General features: G+C 42.3%; 2 protein-coding genes across 2 annotated transcripts; one reads left to right on the top strand and one right to left on the bottom strand.

The window, feature by feature from the left end:
* The first annotated feature begins 2,910 nt into the window (after positions 1–2,910).
* On the top strand, positions 2,911–8,339 carry eci1 (enoyl-CoA delta isomerase 1). The gene is made up of 7 exons (XM_080905451.1): positions 2,911–3,046; positions 3,550–3,672; positions 4,912–5,039; positions 5,197–5,343; positions 5,470–5,591; positions 5,941–6,119; positions 7,771–8,339. Exons 1-7 carry the CDS (start codon positions 2,998–3,000, stop codon positions 7,935–7,937), a joined length of 915 nt encoding a protein of 304 aa, XP_080761577.1. The 5' UTR covers positions 2,911–2,997; the 3' UTR covers positions 7,938–8,339.
* Positions 8,340–10,538: 2,199 nt separating this feature from the next.
* Positions 10,539–15,525, bottom strand: LOC308412023 (deoxyribonuclease-1-like). Its single transcript, XM_080906093.1, has 9 exons — positions 15,407–15,525; positions 14,623–14,762; positions 13,321–13,409; positions 13,144–13,224; positions 12,223–12,338; positions 11,926–12,038; positions 11,686–11,840; positions 11,517–11,610; positions 10,539–11,035 (listed from the first exon to the last, which is right to left on the bottom strand). The coding sequence occupies exons 1-9, from the start codon at positions 15,423–15,425 to the stop codon at positions 10,985–10,987; spliced, it is 858 nt and encodes a 285-aa protein (XP_080762219.1). The 5' UTR covers positions 15,426–15,525; the 3' UTR covers positions 10,539–10,984.
* Positions 15,526–18,547: the final 3,022 nt, after the last annotated feature.

Here is an 18,547-nt window from a genome sequence, read left to right as displayed (position 1 = left end):
GAGGGGGCGCACCGTGCGGGGAGGGGGGGGGGGGCGTAATGTTCTAACAAATAATATTTCTATTAAATAAGCTTTACTTTGCATTTTAATTAACGTGGGATTATTTTTTGTATTTAGAAATAATAGTACCAACTTTTTTTTTTTTTTTTTCAACATTTGTGGCACTGGCGTGGCGCCCCCTGATGGACGGCGCCCTTAGCGTTTGCCTATACGGCCTATGCCACGGGCCAGGACTCTCCTCTTCGGGTTTTTGGATCTGGATGTTTACGCCATTGCTCTGTCTGCAGTCTAAACCTAATCCTAACAGTAAACAGTAAGCGTTCTTATGTAGCGCTTTATATAACCTGCCTCATTCACTCATTTACAGAAGCACTTAAAAATCTCTGAACATGGAATGATAGATGTTCTCCAATTCATCAAAGAGCAACTTGTGTTTGAGTATCTTCCCCAAGGATACATTGGCATGCAGACTGGAGCAGCCAGGGTTTGAACCACCAGCCTTCCAGTTAGTAGATGACCTGCTCTACCTATTGGGTAGGAAGTCTTTGATATTTGCTAGAGTTATTTTTTTTTTCGTCATCTGTTTGCAAAGACTTGTAAGAACAATTCAATGAGTATATAAAAAAATTAGGTCAGGGTTAGTCAGTGATGATGATTTATACCTCAGAGGGTTAACAGTTATCTGTGGGTGAAATGTGCATGTGTAAGGAGCTTGGTGACTTTGTTGGTGGTTTTGCCTAGAGCAAAAAACGCTTCTGGAAGGGATGAGCCATCTTATGAGCTTTTGAAGCTCATAGAGATAATTTGGTTTTAAAGGAAGTCGTATCATTGCTCAGGTCAGTTGCCGGCAGAATGGAAATGGGTTGTTTTTCTAGCTGTCAGACTTGGCGATGAAAACAATTGTTTCAGCCACACAGTACTTCTACAATAAAATGATGTCTATGATGTGTTCTTTTCTCGATAGACAAAAACTTGAAGCAGTTTACATAAATACAATTTTATATCAACTGACCATAAAATAGATAGCACAGTGGCACAACAAGAAGGTCCTGGCTTTGGCCTTTCCGTGCAGGGGTTTGCATGTTTGTGTGGTACTCTGGCTTCCGCTCACAGTCCAGACATGCAGTTATTGGGATTAGGTTAATTTGAAAATGGTGGTAGGTGTGAATGTGAGCATGAATAATCTCTCTGTGTTAGCCGTGTGACAAAGTGGTGACCTGTCCAGGGTCTTATGGCAGCTGGGATAGGCTCCTTGCCCCCCATGACCCTGACTTGGATAAGCAGAAGAGGATGGAATTAAAGTACATCTACATGATGCTCATAATGTCCTTAAAGGGACTTTCTTAATCCATCTATTCTCTTATGCTTATCCAAATCCCCCAAAGGAAGCATTGTTTTACCAGCAGGCATGTTTTCAGATGTCTGCTGCTGTATTTTTTAAAGCCCTGCCCCCATTTCTTCTGGGGGCGGGATTTCCTTTTCCCAGGTCACCATAGTAAATAAAAATGCTTCTCAGTGACTTGCCTGGTTAAATAATGAATTACATTAATGTGATGTACTATGTTTTTGTACAAATTGGTCTTGCACAGAAGTACAGCCCCGCTCTAGTTCAACTTCAGTTGATGTCTCTTCAACACAAAACAGATTTTTTGAACATTTTTGGATTATTTGATAGCTTTACTTCATTTTGAAGGTTTTTAGCTAGTTTGGAGATCAGAAATATACAAAAAGTAGCTTTTAAGTACCTTGTATTTTTCATTGATTATATGGTGATTTATGATACAGGGTTTCTTTGAGCATCAGGGATGTTGGCTAGTTGGTAATCCTGGATTCTCTATCCCTCGTTTCACTATACCCGGCTCGCAAACATTATCAGTGGGGTGTGTGATTATTGATCACACGATGAGTTTCTGTTGTTTATTTTGGTATAGATGTCGGTCTGTTAATTAGACTGAGCTCAATGTTTTGATTGTTTTTCCTGTCTTGCTTCTGTGGATCACCTGTGTTTCCTGGAGTCAGTCGGCCATCGGTCTAAATGAAGAGAGTATGACTGACTGGAGCACAAGAGCAGTGAGGCAAATTATAGGAGTGATTTTCTGTAGTCTGTGACACTTTATGAATATATGGATGAACAGTACCAATACTATAGTTACCCACAATCAAAAGGCATGGCAGCAGGAAGAAGGATTACCTTTGAGAAAAACAATCCAGACGAGTAAAAACTCATCATATGTATATCTCGAGATGATGTGCACCATGTCCTCAAAAAGTCTGAAGAAACTGGACAAGTGGAGGACAAAAGAAGAAGTGACGGGACTGAAAACCCATGTACAGCAGATGAACAGCATCTGGAAGTCATGTCCTCAAGAAACAGGAATAAACCAGCAAATAGTAAAGCACAGTTCTGTGCATTTGAACCTGTGGTGTTGTGCATTCATGTCAAAACTGATGGGATTATGAATTCAGAAAAGTACTATCAGAGTTTAATCCACCATGCAATACCATCTGAAAAGTGTCTGATTGGTTAAGCCTTAATTTTTTTCATCAGGGCAATGATCCCAAACACACTGCCAATGCAGAAAAAAAGACCTGGATAGAGGAACTATTCCTGAAGAAACAACAAGAAAGCTGCCTAAGAGAGTTCAGGCTGTGTTGGAGGATAAAGGGCCTCACACCAAATATTAACTAACTAAATTGCGCAAACTCGGTTTTTGCCTCATATACTGTATTTGCATGTTTGCTTAAATGGCTGCACTTATTTTATATTTTTCTTACAAAACATGAAGAGATGACTGGTGGCTCAAGAAGCAAAAAAAAAACGAAATAAATTACTGAGGAGGAGATTCTTTGGCAGGATTGAAAATCATGAAGCCAGCCAACCAGAAGGTGGCGCTATTCCGTCACAACACAGTCAAACTAAAAGCCTGTTTCTAAAAGACCCGGTGAAGAAGACCAGACGCTAAAGACAAGAACGGGAGGACGTGACTGTCTGAGCGAATGAAAATGGCTTTGAGGGCATGTTTGAGGACCAAGCCGGGTTTAACAGGTAGGTTTGAGAGTTTCGGGGGGAGAAAGTCCGAGTTTGTGCGTCTCTATTTCCTCAAAACACACCGAGCTCCTGCTGCCGACGGTGCGCTGCAGAAACTGGAGCAAAGGTCGCAGCGCTTGTCTCTTTATGTCGGTGTGTGCAACTCCACTCACCCACAACACGGGAGCTGAGAGCGAATACGAGGCTGAACGTGTAAAGAAGAGTGTGTTTGTTATGTGCTGCATGCCAGCTGTTAGCTTTAGCTGTCTGTCACAGAGGCTCCGGAAACAAAAGCTCATGAGAAACTGTTTTTCTGTTCATTAGCGAAAGAAAAAAATGTTTTCGTGCATCATTTCAACTTGGATCTCTTCAAACTATTAACACGACTGCACATTGATACGTATTATATCAAGTTCTATAATAAGTATGCTACATGGCTGTTTCCTGTCTTTTGAATGTGTGTGTTGCTGCTTTGTGACCGATGACTTTGAACTGAGCCAGTGTGCTGTGTTCCTGTGCAGGTCTTCTGTCCCAGCTCTCCTGCAGCGGTCATGCTGCTGCTCGCAGGGCTCCTGCGCTTGTTGCTCAGCGGAGCAGCAGCTCCACCTCACAGAAGATCAAAGTGGATTTTGACCAGAGCTCAGGTGAGCATTTTGCTAATACGACTGTGCAGGTGAAAGGATGCTTTGTAAATGAGACATGAAGTACAACTGTGAGTGAGTTGTTCTAAATATGTAGGGGAAGGTCATGTAAATACAGATGTGTGGAAAATTCAGCTGGCTCTGCCTGTAAGTCTCTTGTCCCACAGACATTAACTCCCCCTGTTTAACTCCAGCTGGCACATGAGGCAGTTCTCCAGCTGTAGCATGTTCAGCTCGGAGCTGAGCGAGCACCACGATCACCACGATCACCAGGGGGAGTTGGAGTCCGTCTGCTGGACTAGAAGAAGCCAAATTACATCAAGGGCAGCCACAACAGAAATACCTGTGACTCACCAAAGCTGCATTGTAATGAAATTAAATAAAAGTTATTGTCCAGCATAAAAGGAGCATTTTTAAAAGCTGAGGCGCGTAGCAAGCTTAGAGCAGCGTGATGGATAATGCAAACCCAGCAAAAAAGCAACTGTGTGAATATTTAAAACAACAGTTGATGCTCAAGGCTATTAACCAACCCAGGGAGGTGTAATACACTTCGATAAAATCTTCTTCTCCATCAGAAAAACAATGTTAGTATATTTATTATGCTATAATAAATATCATCTTATATATTACTCGCCTCCCAGTCTGACTGCGAGGAGACAGAGGGGGGAGGGGCAAAAAAACCTGGCAAATCAAATATGTGGATCTGGTGCTGCGATGACTGACTGAGCCCATAAAGTCATCAGGAAAGTGTTTACTGAGGCTAGGAGCTTCTCCCACACTTTTATAGGGCTGTGTCATTGATATTGATGTCCGCAGTGCCGTGTAGAGTGAAATCCAATAACGTGGGCGATTAAAGTAGAAAAGAATTTATCAGCGTGGTGGCCCCCAAAGCCCCTCCTCTCACCACATCCAGAGCAGAGCCAAGCCTCTGGGAGACCGCTGAGGTGAGTTTCTCACATCACTGTCAGTCCAATTAAAGCACCTTAGCGGGTGGATACACCCGTATGAATCAATATCCTCTCACCCCATTGACTTAATTAGTCGGATGCAAAGTGCAGCAGGCCGGCGATCGCTCAGGTTGTTTGTCTTTCCTCTCAGGGATCACTAATTTGAGTTTAATCCAGTGTGACCTCAGCTGCCATCATCAGCAGACACAAAGCATGCAAAATCTCCATCGCAGGTTTCCTGGCACAGCAATCACTGCAGCATTCAAGTGAATGATCATGGCCTCTGTCTCTGCAGGTGTGGCAGTGATGCACATGCAGAGTCCTCCTGTCAACAGTCTTAGTTTAGAGTTTCTCACTGATGTCTGCATTGCTCTTGAGAAGCTGGAGATGGACAAGAGCTGCAGAGGCCTCGTCGTCACCTCGGTACAGTTAAAGCAGCTTTGTGCAGATGGACTAACATCTGTGTTACAGTGAAGTCTTTCATGTTTACAGTTCCACAGCTGAAGTTTGAACATGCTAAGTATAATGACAGTTTATCCAGCGGGTTTAGCTTCTGGATGTGTTTTACCCTGAAATCCAGAGCCAGCCCAAGGTGTTCTCAGCCGGGCTGGACATCTTGGACATGTATGGGAAGAGTCCAGAGCACTGTGCGGAGTTCTGGAAAGCTGTGCAAGAGATGTGGCTCAAGTTCTATGGCTCCAACATGATCACTATAGCAGCAGTCAATGTACGTATAGAACAACGCAGCACCTACCTCCACACTGTCTGCACCTCACACAAGGACAGAGTGGTGCATTCTGGGGGGCAAACACACTGAAATAAGCTTGCGGGCTTCTCGTTACTCATCACCCAGGGCTCCAGTCCTGCAGGAGGCTGCCTGCTGTCGATGACATGTGACTACAGAATAATGGCGGATAACCCTCGTTACAGCATCGGTCTCAATGAGACCAAGCTCGGCATTGTAGCACCTTTTTGGTAAGAAATTACACCAACACTAATTACAATAATAATTGATAGTACCAGCAGCAAGGTAGAAACACAGTTTACATGCATTAGTCTCATTTAAGCTCAGTGAATGCGAGAGGTTTGCAGTTAGCTTCTTCTTGCATGGTTCTCCTGCGCTGTAACGCCGCTGCTCATGTTGTGGAGATAAAAACAAAGAACTCATTTCAGTCTCACTGCGGTTCATCTTTTTGAATCGGGGTTTGTATAATTTTGTGCCAAAGCCCCTAAAACCAATACAACTTCTCAGTTTAAAAACTGTTTTATTAACATTTCACACCCATCTTTGTTTTGTCTTGTCACTGTAAAACTGCTCCTGCAGGTTTAAGGACACTATGGTAAACACAGTCGGACATCGGGCCACAGAGATGGCCCTACAGTTGGGGCTGCTCTACAGCCCTGCAGAGGCCTTGAAGATAGGATTGGTGGACCAGCTGGTGCATGAAGACCAGGTCCTCACTACAGCCACAGAGACCATGACCAAGTGGTTGGCTATTCCAGGTATACTAAACATCAGTTATACTTGTCATTTTTTCCACCTGTGGTGCTGCAACTTGGTCTGCACAATATGTTCATGTGTATGTCAGGTTATTGCTGCCAAAAAGATTCACCTGAGTCAAGATTTCTAATCTTGTTTCTATTCAAGATAAAGTAAAAAGTCTGACAGCTCTTTGGTCATTTGACCACATTTTGAAGTCAAGGTAAAAATGTCTCCGCCTGTCCTCTTCGCTGCTGTGCTGCTCATATGTGTCATAATCAACACAGGAGAACCTAGAACAAAGTTTAATCGGTCGTCCTATTATCTCAATGCTGCTGTGGGTTTTTTTCAGTCAAACAGATGTTAGATGGAAATGTGTGATCACCTCTGTAAAATCAGACGTTTTGGCACGTTGAGGTTTTGGAGTATTCAGGTGGTTAATTCCACGGTCTTCACAAGGTCGAACTACAACACTCTACAACAAACAAAACGAGCTACATGTCTGAGACTACAGGCTCAGTTAGCATGTTAGCACTTGTCAACATTTCAAGACCAGACAAGCATGACTCATTTGACACCAAAGCGGAAACGTTTGAACATAATGTTGCATGGTGCAGTCAGTGAGTCGATCATAAGCACGTCATGCATCTATCCAATATCGAAAGCTTTGCCCAAATTGTGCCACGATCCCTTCACAGCAGCCAACCTACAACAGACGTGCTGGAAATGAAAAGAATCGAGGTTTTGCAGTGGCCCCGTCAAAGTCCAGACGTCAGCTGGATTGAAATGCTGCGACCTTATGAAAGAATTCTCCCCAAACCTCAATGAGCTGGAGTCGCACTATAAAGACAAACGGGCCAAAACTCCTCCGACGATGTGAGACTGAAAGTCGTGCAGTCAATAACGACTTTATTGCTGTTCAAGGTAGTTCTGCAGTCTACTGCATCATGGGGAGTAAAACCAGGGTTCCTGCACACTATCAAAGACAAGGAAATGATGTTTTATTTAAAGTAGATTTATTTGTGTAGCTCAGGTGGTGGAGCAGGTCATCCACTGATCGGAAGGTTGGTGGCTCGACTCCTGGCTTCCCCTGGTCTATGTGCCAAATATCCTTGGGCAAGATACTAACCCCAAATTGCTCTGAATGTGTGTGAACATTAGCTATGAAGCACTTAGAAAGATGTGCTTGTGCGAATGGGTGATTGCACAAGTTGTGTAAAGTGCTTTGAGCGCTCAGATGAGTAGAAACGCGCTACATAAGAACCAGTCCATTTACCATTTGGGTAATATAATTGCAGGTAACATTTCCAAGGCAGGTAGGAAAAAAATGAGCTGCTATCAGTGTATGTTTGTTTTAAGGTGAGGTGGCACGAACCCGCATGTAGGGAGATGTAACCTCGTACCTCAGAAGTGTCGATATGGGTGTATTTCCATCTGTACAGCAGTATTTAGTACATCCTGGTACTTGGCAGGATGTGCAGGAGGCAGAGAAAGAGCATAAGCTTTCAGCACCTGTTAGAAATGTCACTTTCCCACATAAGAAATAAAAGGTGCTCCACAATAGTGCTGCAATTGAATATATTTTGCAATGAATTGAAGCCCATGTCAGTATTCATAGAAGAAATTGTATATGAATGCACAGCTTCCTTACATGTGCATTTGTTTCATTTGCAGATCACGCCAGACAGCTCACAAAGTCCATGATGAGGAAGCCAACCATAGACAAGCTGGCGGCTAACAGAGAGGCTGATGTCAATAACTTTGTCAAGTTCATCACCAAGGACTCTATTCAGAAGTCCCTGGGGATGTATCTGGAGATGCTTAAGAGAAGAAAGGCTTAGAGAGGGGAAACATGTTTGCACACTTTGTAGCACCAGCTACAGATGTGATCTGACATCAGGCAGTGAGCAGTCTACATGTTTGGGGGATAAAACCCAGCATTTACCCCTCAAGGTGTTAATAAAAACACTCGAGGTTAGGGTGTGACTTTTTGTTTTGGTTTGAAGAGCCGTACACTCGGGCAACCTGCCGAGCCTTCTCCATCACTCAGCATTACCTGCAGTATGCTTACGCGAGCAAACTGCTAATTGTTGCAAAAGAGTCTCACATATGAAGGACTAACAGCAAATCTGACCTTTAGTGCATCTAAATGTGGCAAAGCCTTTGTCATCTCTAACAAATGTTTGGTTTTTACTGTGAAATATCCAAATAAATGTCTGGATTCATACATTAAATGGATTAAAGCGTGTGGTTCTCATTCATTATCTCTGTAACTCAGACGTCTCTACATTCAAATGACAGTTGAGAATGTTAAAAATTCAGCGGACAACCAAATCAAAATGAATCTTGCATTCTTATAACAAGGAGCATTTTTCATTCTTTGTATGTTTGTGTTTTGGACAATTGAATCAATATACGACACTTCAAAAGGACCTGAGTGTCAGCGCAACACAATCGGCTAAACTTCAGGTGTGCAGTGTCTCCACACTTTTCACTGTCACGTCCTGTGTGTGACAGACATGAATGACCTCTGCTGTGGTGCTCCCTGTTTTCTTTGAGCACTACATTTACACATTTAAGAGTATTACCCTCAAATGTGTTTGGATTTGTCAATGTGTGAGTCGTCTACTAAGCCTAAAGCTACAAGTCACTAATGTGACTCCTGGAAAAGTAAATGTTCTTTCATGTAAAGAGATGAAATCAGCACGTGTATTCACTTTAATATTACATCCTCGGGGGGGAGGCTAAGTATTTTGCAGCAGCTTGGTATTGAACTGCAAACCTTCCAATTAGTAGAACTGAACTACAGCAACCCCAACTCAACTGTTCAGCCAGGACAAGCAGTGCTTGTCTAGTCAGTTATACCAAAGCATAAGTGATGTGCTTCTACATCACTGCCATCTTGAGGCTGCAGTCAGCTATCGTCTCTCCAAGCACACTTCTCTTGGACGCTATTAGAAACTCTAGTGTGTCTATTTCCCAGGCGTCTTTAGCTTTTTGTATGCAGACAACCTGATTTTCCATTTCAGTGTTTAAAAATCACAGGTTAACATATGTGGTGAACACATTTCAGCTTTACAGGAGTAACTGAAGATGACTGAAAATAATCTTTAATGAATACATTGTTTCTTCTTTTGTGTAGGGGAGACCGGGGATAGTTGTAACGTGGGTCAGTTGTAACACTTCCAGTTTCTCCAATCAGGGCTAAGTTTCAAATGATGTGACTCATCCTGTGCATGCCCAACTCAGTTCTGCTATCACATGTGAAAAATCAGCACATTTTGTCAAACACAGACAATTTAACACGAAAAAAAGTAATTTGTATGCCAAAAAGTAAGTTTTTCTACTTTATTTCAATTTCTAATAGCATTATCTGCTTTGCAGCTAAACTCATCAAACTTAAATTGTGTTATTTGTATGTCTATGGGGATATATTCTGTGTAGGTCTTTAGTGCTAGTGTTTTAGCTGTTGGCTGTAATGTTAGCTAGTCCATGGCTATAGGAGTCTGGGTCAGTTGTAACAGCTACAGTCGGGGTCAGTTGTAACAATAACGCAGATGTTACAACTTACCACACTATTACTTTAACTTATATTAAACAAGTTGGGGCAACGACATCAGCAGAGAGAGGTTCACTGGTCACCTTTGTATATGCGGTTAATGCCATTGGCAACACAATTCCTCCACTGTTTGTGTTCCCACACATACATTATGCTGACCACTGTGTCAGAGATGGACCAGTAGGAAGTATTGGTAGTGGAAATAAATCAGGATGGGTGCAAGAAACCCAAAAGTAATGGAATTGCGATGCTGGTGCACAGCTACATTTTTTCAGCTTCATTGTTATGTTCAAAGTTGGTGCAAAAGTTGTAGGTTATAATGCCCACTGAGCCAATGAGGCCAAACTCAAGGAAGACCAACCAAAGTTAATGAAATATTCAGTTGCAGAAAATTCCATAATTTGGAATTTAAGCTAGATTTCTGCATTCTGTCTCTCTCTCTCACACACACACACACACACACACACACACACACACACACACACACACACACACACACACACACACACACACACACACACACACACACACACACACACACACACACACACACACACACAGCTACATAAATGGCTCTAAGTGCATTCATGTGTTGAATAAACAAAGATTACATGTTAATGTTTTGTTAGTACTCTTATTTCATTGTGTTACATTTCACCCCAGGATATGTTACAACTAACCCAGACTATGGGGTTAATTGTAACATTTCACTCTTCGTGTTTGAGACCATACCATGCAATGGGTAATTGTGCTGCAGAGAAAGTAGCTGCACTATTTAATAGCAGAGACATGTAAATACTTTGCATTACATTTTGAATCCACTACCTTAAAAGAGCTCCAATTTACAGACAGAAATGTCAAAGATGTGACAACTATCCCCGGTCTCCCCTACAGATGTATTACTCTACCGCTCTTTTATGTTTTTTCAACATTTTTGGCTCAGTTTTGCAGGTTAGTGTTTTGCTGTGTGTCTGAGCTGTTTTGGGAAATTAATTAAAAAACTTCAGTAACTCAAAACTCTGAAGACATTTAAGCAGACAAAAGAAGTGAAATAAAATACACACGCGTTATTAAAGGTTTCCAAATCAACAAAGGGTCTCAGTAAATGTTCAGACTTGTTCCAGACAAATGTGCTCCACTGCAACAAGAAGCCGAATTCTTTACAACACACAAGTTTTCAGTGAAATTCTTTTAGTGGCTTTATTGTGCATTTGCATTTCATGAAGCTGTGGCTGACAGTAGTCCCCAACTGAATGATCATTGTGCTGGCTGCAGATTGAGCACGATGTGTGGAAAGCTTGTGGAAGTCACGGTTCAAGCAACGTGAGCCTAACCGCTCAGCTTCACCTCCACGGGGAAGTGGTCGCTGACAGCCAACGCCTGAGAGACAGAGAAACCGTTCTTTTAGTGGCTCACAGTTTGTGCTGCAGACGGCTTCAGTTTCCACAGGTTTCTTTCCAGTGCTGAAAAACTCAACGTGCCTGCATGGTAATGCCATCACTACAGTATACACTGCATTATGATTTTGTTTGCATCTCTGTGGTCGTTACTACAGCCACTGCTTTACAAAGTTGCTCGATTTTCTGTAGCTCAAAGCTGATATTAAAAAAGCAAAAGTGCTTTAAAACTGCATGATTTCTGATGGGGCGACTGCTTTGCCCTTTGTGTAGAATGCCTCTCTTCTGATTGGAGCTCAGTAAACATTTTGCTGACGAGTCTATGGTCTCAGTTGCAGTGAATACAGCATTATGTTAACTTTTTATATTGACGTTTCCATTAGTGTCAGCGGGGAATGAGGCAGGTTGTGCTTTTTAGTTCAAATGAATTCTTACAGAGATAAGGGTTGAAATTCATCTGTTACCAGATCTTGTTTGAGATTCAGGTCCGTCATGTAGTTATACACCTTCGCACTATCTTTCACCACTCCTCTCATCATGTCCGCAGTGACCACAATCCTGCAAACACAGAAAGATGATTAGAGTTTAGAGTTTGCGTGCACACATCAGAACGACCTGCCACAATCTGTCTACCTGTCGTAAGGGCAGACAGTTTGCGACACGGTAGTGTCGGCCGCATCAGTGATCAGCCAATGGAAAGTCTTGTCAGTGAAGATGCGGATCTGCTGCCAGTCAGACCCGGACACATAACTACAGCCTGCGTTGAAGTCACCCAGCAGCACGATGTCCTGCAGGGAGAGTAGTGTGAGTCGCATTTACCGAATGTGTGTTTTTCCACCAAATAAATGATTTTTACTTGTAGGCTGTAAATACATCATTGTTCCAGCGAGCGCGGACATCTGCCACCACGTCATAGAGAGCATTTAGCTCCCGAACAGCTGATTCTGGGGAGGTGTGCTGAGGGATCAGAGTAAAGTCTCTCACAGCTACAGAAGAGAAGGGAACGAAGGAGTGTTGACAGTGACGGAGGCGCTTACACCGCATGAGAATGATAAAGGACTAGTGACTAACATGTCCCAGGAACTACCACGCACAAATGTTTGAATGAGGATCCACATCATTATCAGTGTGATGCAGAAACAGCTGTATAGCTCGAGCCACAGCACCTACCAGTGTGTTTGGAGGAGAACATTACGACAAACGGCTCCCTGCTAAAGGCGTCTTGTCCAGTTTCCTCCGGGCCGTCATCATAGGTGTAGCTTTTTGCCACCGATACCAGCGCCTCCCTGTGGAGAAAATCACCACCTTTTCATTTGCTGCCAGTGTGTACTTCATTTCTAAACATGTCCAGTTGCTTCTCGGGACAAATTTATTGTAGTTCTGCTTTTCCCCTTTTTTTAAATCACTTCTTCTGAATTCTGAGTGTGTATAAGATGTATGTTTATGCCAGAACAAAGACGGAGGATTTGCCGTTAAATTACTTCAAACATGCCTCAAACACTACAAACATGCTGGAAATATAAATTTTTAATCAAGTTGTTTTGAATGGTTATTTGAGAAACTTATGGGAGGTTCTTTAACCCTCTGAGGTCTAAGTGATGATGATCCAACACCAATCCTGACTTTAACCCCGGGCAACGTGAACAAGTCATTTTTATTTTTGTTAAATTGTTTGGCTTTAAGAAACAAAGAAAACAATCAAACTATTCACATTCTTCCATGAAAAAGACTTTTTCCCTTTCTACAAAATACATATTTAGAGCAAGAACTAAAAATGCTTTTTACACGGCATCACTGCAACGAACCATGTTTTGTTGCAAACAGCCGCCCCTCCCTGAGCCTGACTCTGCCGGAGGTTTCTTCCTGTCAAAAGGGAGTTTTTCCTTCCCACTGTTGCCAAAGTGCTGCTCATAGGGGTCATTTGATTGTTGGGTTTTTCTCTGTATGTGTTATTGTAGGGTCTACCTGACAGTATAAAGCGCCTTGAGGTGACTCTTGTTGTGATTTGGCGCTGTGTAAATAAAATTGAACTGAATAAATATCATTTCACTGTGTGTAGAGTAGAGACTTATTTTTTTCATCGTGGTGCACCTGTAAAGGAAGAGATATCGCTCTTTATAGGTGCTCGCACCGAGAGGCTCGCTGACGATGTATTTGTACTGAGGAGAATCTCTGGGGGGAAACAAACACACACTTTTATGTTTCCATACGTTTGCATTTCATGCTCAGTGTTACTCTGAATGTTCCATGTTCGGTGTGTGGACTCACTTGTTGACGTACTCCATGAGTTTTTGGGTTGCTGAGAGATCACCGTCTCTGACCTCTTGGATCAGAATGACGTCATAGCGTTGGACAATCTGCAAAACAAATAAAAAATGAAAATGAATCAGCTGATTGTCCATCTTGCAACATCACGTTTGTTTATATTTTACCTTGCACGAAAAAATTCATGTGTTAAGCTTTAGATTGTAAAGGCAACGCTACAGCTGTTGCACATCCAGTTATTTCATTGATCATTCCTTAAGCATAGAGGTGGGAATATTCTGGGAATATTCAGGTTTACTTCTGCAACAGGCCAAATCATCCAAAGCATTTCTCAAAATTCAGTTCAAACTATTTCAAAACGCACACACAAGATAACACTTCTGGATTGGTTTTGAAAGCACTCTGACCCAAATTGCATTACAAATGGGTGGATGTGAACATTTTGTACAAACTGTCATATCTACCAAAGAGGGAAAAGTCCCAGACCTTGGTAATGATGTTCATCAGAGTGGTGTTGGAGGCTTTGGTGTCTCCGAAGGATTTGATGTTAAAGGCTCCCAGCAGCAGCGAGTTAGAGAGATGCAGCAAGGTCAGAAAAAGCCCAAAAGTGCCCACCAAATGCATCCTACACCAAACAGGTCACATGTTAAAAATGACTTAGAAATCACATGAAACACTGACGCTTACAAATGATTTCATATTTATTTTACACGTATGTAAGCTAATGACTTCCCAGGTTATCAGGTTAATAATTTCCAGTTCCTGTGCATTAAAAACCGATTTGCAGGCTGAAGTAAGGCCTTTCCTTTCACTCCATATTTCTCTGTCATAAAGTCCAGTTTAACATGGAGTTTAGTCCAAAACAAAGCGGCTCATGTTCCACCATCTGCTGAGAGCTCATGACATGAGAGTGAGAGACCAAACACCTGCTCCTCTGGATGTATTTTTGGCAGTTTATCTAACATGCTATTTAGCGCGTCGCTATTTGCAGCATGTTGCAAGGCTTGGTAAAATATTATCCTTTTAGGACAATATATTACTCTGTTGCCCTGGTTACACCGTCCTGGAGCTGTTGTGGAAGACCAAAGGTTGCCAAATATGGAAACAGAGAGCTGCATTTATACTGTGATGGTTTGCATGTGCTGCTGAAATGTGTTTGTAAACGCACAATTACTGCAGGAAAAATGCACAAAAGTTACTGTAATGCTGCTGTAGCCTGAAACATCCACTCTAAACAAGAAACTGGCTCACAGTATTGCACCGAATACAGCTCAGATGTTTTTGTAGCGAGTGAGAGGTCCATACCTGCTCCTGTATGTCTGCACGGTGGAGACGCCTGAACTCGTGAATCTTCTGAAAGCTCCTGAAAAGCTTCTGAGCAGAATGGCGACCAGTGTCTCTTTTGAGGTTTTTATCTACCTGCAGGCGCATGTGACTGCAGGGTGCTGGGGAGGAGTACAGAGAAAAGGTGTGTTGTGGATGGGGTACAGATTTCAGGCTTTCAGGTTCTCACATCCCAAGATTGCAGTGCAACAAGGATAACGTTGCAACCTCAAATTCTTTTCTGTTCGTCATACAATAAAAACACTTCAGCATTGTTTTAACTTGCTGTTGTCCTGTTTGGCATTTGTGTGAAGTTCTGTCACACTTCACAAATGAACTCAGAATGAGTGTCGCAGTGTTGGGATGACCTTAAACTTTGGCAAAATCCTTACGGAAACTGAAGAAATTCCTTCAAGCAGTTTGAAAGATGCCTTGTTCATGAGAGCAGGGACAGACAAAACATAATATCTACTCTAGGTCTGCTCCAGCAGAGACACGTAACAGTCATTAGCAATAACAACAGTAATATTGCTACAGCCTTGTTAAACTATCATCTGTCCCAGTGTTATATCTTGAAATCAGACCTTCAAAAACCTTCCGATAGGCTGATACAACACAAGTATGCCACCGTCTCCACCTTATTGGTCAGAAAGTTTTTCTTCCCAGTTGTAGCTGAACAAACAGAACCCATTCACTTACAATGCATTCAAGCTTGACAACACAATAATACACTTTAGTGAAGTTTCATAAAAGTGCTCATACTTACAGCATGTTACAGTTGTCATGTTACTGATGAGGGTTAAGCTCTATGTTTTTAACATTGTAATCAGATCTGCCAGGTCGGTGCTTAGACATATACCGGTGTCCACTACACCCAGCCTCCTGACTCTTTCTTTACTGCCAGCTGTCGAGAATCTGATGCCTCAGCAAATACTGAATAAATTTCGGTGCCACCGCTGCTGTCCACATTCATGCTCCCGTCAGGGTAAACCATAGTTTCCCAAACTTTCCATGTATTTTAAACTTGAGAATCCAAGTGAAGCCAAGATGTTTGCTGACTATTAGTCTTGTTTATGAAGTAGACAAACGAATTTTGTGTAGAAAGGATGAGGGCTCAGTGTGCGCGTGAGGAAAGCTTGCACGAGAGGAAATCTCCACTGGGACATGGAAAACTACCACATACTGACCTAAAGAGCAACGAGTACAGAGGGAGAAACAGCAGGAAGTGCAGCTTAACCACAGATTTGTAGCCACTCTTGCAGTTTAAACCAAATACCAACAGAGAGTTGCACTAGGGCCAAAGTAGCAGGATTATTTTCTGTATTTGACTTTTGGTTATATGCACATGTGACCTGATGGGGACTGCAGATGTGCAGTATCTGCACCTTGTATTTTTCTCTAACATCCATAAACATGCACACTCTGGTAAAACTAATTAAAGTTAAATACTTCTTTGTAAGATGTTTAATAAAGAATGATAAAATGGAAAAGTGCCATGTGTGTAGCTAAAAATAAGCCCCAGAGCGAACGCCAAGGCTGCAGTCTGGGAACCGGCGGGGCGGTCACCGCTGGGATGTGCTTATCAGAGTGTGGAAAGTTGTGGACTTTAAAGTGTTGAACTTTGATGGATAACCAGTAGGGGTGCAACGATACACAAAATTCACGGTTCGGTTCGGTTCGATACTTTGGTGTCACGTTTCGATATTTTTTCGATACAAAAAAATGTTCATGCATTTTTAATTTGTCATTTATTAAAATTATAAATATATATTTTAACTCAAAAGTATAGTTTTTAAATTTAACCCTAACCCTTGTGCGTGTTTTTTATTTTGACAGCGAATGCGCACCTGTGGACCACTTATGTGCAGCCCTGGTTATTTAGCTCGTCATATTGCAGCCACAGAAATTATTTTGTCCATGAAACCATAAAGCTGCACTTTCTTTTTGCCTTATAGTCTGATTTGTCATAACTTCTCCGTTTTGTGGTAAGCTTTTCTTTGGCTGTCACTTCTTCACCCTGACCTGTCTTATTTGGCTCAGCAGAACTGAAATGCTTTTACACACGCACTCACATAAGCTCAGCGATTCTCTGCGCGATCAACCTCTCACATGTTTAAGCTGCGGGAGATTTCACTTGTCATGTTTGTGTAGTAAGCTAACGATTAATAAGACGATGTCAGAGGAATTGGTGCACAAATTATCATCACTCACAGATCAGTGCTGTCGCTCTCTATACACAGTTCGCACGATTGCAAAGTGAAAGCAAAAAAACAAGCGCAAATTCAAACGCGACTTCAATATGTCACATATTGACAGTGGCTCACCGATGCCAATGACATAATTACCCAGCTACATTTCTGAAAGAATGCAAAAGCATTGACATATATTTTTCCTTCCTACAATAGCCCGACGGGCAGGGCAGAGAGAGATTTTGGTAGCCCGACTGAAAAAATCGCTAGCTCCGGGACGTCGGGCTAGCGATATTGCGAGCCCTGTATCTGATTGAGGAATCACTCATCTTTGGAAAAGAGAGTTTATTACAGAGAAATGTCTCTTTCCAAAATAAAAGCTATACTATCCGCTTCTTCTGGGCTATATTCTCAGCAGCATAAGGAGAATCATGTGCTAACAGCTGTCTAAATGACTCGGCTAAAGTTAGTAGCATGCTTGTTGTTTTTGTCTTTGCACTAGGATGATGTCGGCGTAAATGTGCAGTCATATTCGTTGTGTTCCCACTAGTGCTTTCAGGTTAATCTCGTTGAAATGACCTTAACGCCACAACACGGCAAATCTCCGTTAACGAGCTACCGCCGATCGCCCCGTGCATGGGGCTAGATGGCCAACACGTTAACGAGCTAACTGCACTAACACACTAGTTCCCACCCATGTAATTGAGCATTGCATGGCACATCCAACATACTGTTTTACTTTAGTCCATGACTCGCTTACCTTCAGGGTCATACGTCACATGAAAACCAAAATAATTCCAAACGCCAGATCTGAATGAGGTTCAATTTGCCTGTTGCAAGGAGAGCTTAGCTTCTGTCTTGCTAGCTTGCCCTGCGCTCTTCCTTCTGACTATGCTGTCTGTGTTGAGCGCTCAGTGGATCTGCGCTGGACAGTGCAGCCTAGGCGGAGTAGTCGAACACAGATTCACTGAGCGCTCAACACAGACAGCATCGTCAGAAGGAAAATTGATAAAATAAATTACAAATGTTGTATTGTTCGATACATATGCGTACCGAACCGAAAGCACTGTATCGAACGGTTCAATATCGATACGAATATCGTTGCACCCCTAATAACCAGTCGTGTCTCAGATCAAACGTGCAGAATAAAATCTTTGCCATAACTGTTGGCATGAGAGTGATGCTCATTATCCCTTCTGGCAACATTTTGAATAGCACCATCTGGTCAAGCAAGGCCATGTGACACACTGAGCTCGTGATACTGATTTTGGGCGGCAGTGATACGGACACTACTGGACTGAAACTGGTTTGAGAGTCTGCTAAAACGACAGCATGTAAGGACACAATGACTGTGTTTTAGTAAGTGTTTACCTGTTTTACTAAATGTACTTAAGAACTGCTGAGACCGTTTATAAACCTGTGTTTAAATTTCAAGAAAAGTGATGCATTTGCATTTCTGTATTAATAGTTGGAACCGAGGAGGAAATATGAATATGAATGCAGCTGCATCGTTTTTTGCATTCATGATGTCGTTTTATTCAAATCAGTTTGTGTTAAATGCCCCAGACAACAAATCTGTTGTCGGTTTAATTTCAGAAAGGATGGCGCCACATCATGTGATCATTACAGCATATGTACAGATCTAAATGCATTTCATGTCCTATTATAGTTTTATTCACTTCAGATTAGCATCAAAGTTGTAGCCGCGTCTTTGCCCA

The sequence above is a fragment of the Rhamphochromis sp. 'chilingali' genome, assembly GCF_963969265.1.
Source record: "Rhamphochromis sp. 'chilingali' genome assembly, chromosome: 15".
Taxonomy (NCBI): Eukaryota; Metazoa; Chordata; class Actinopteri; order Cichliformes; family Cichlidae; genus Rhamphochromis; species Rhamphochromis sp. 'chilingali'.
Note: the sequence above shows the minus strand (reverse complement) of the source record. Positions and strands in the feature narration are given on the sequence as shown.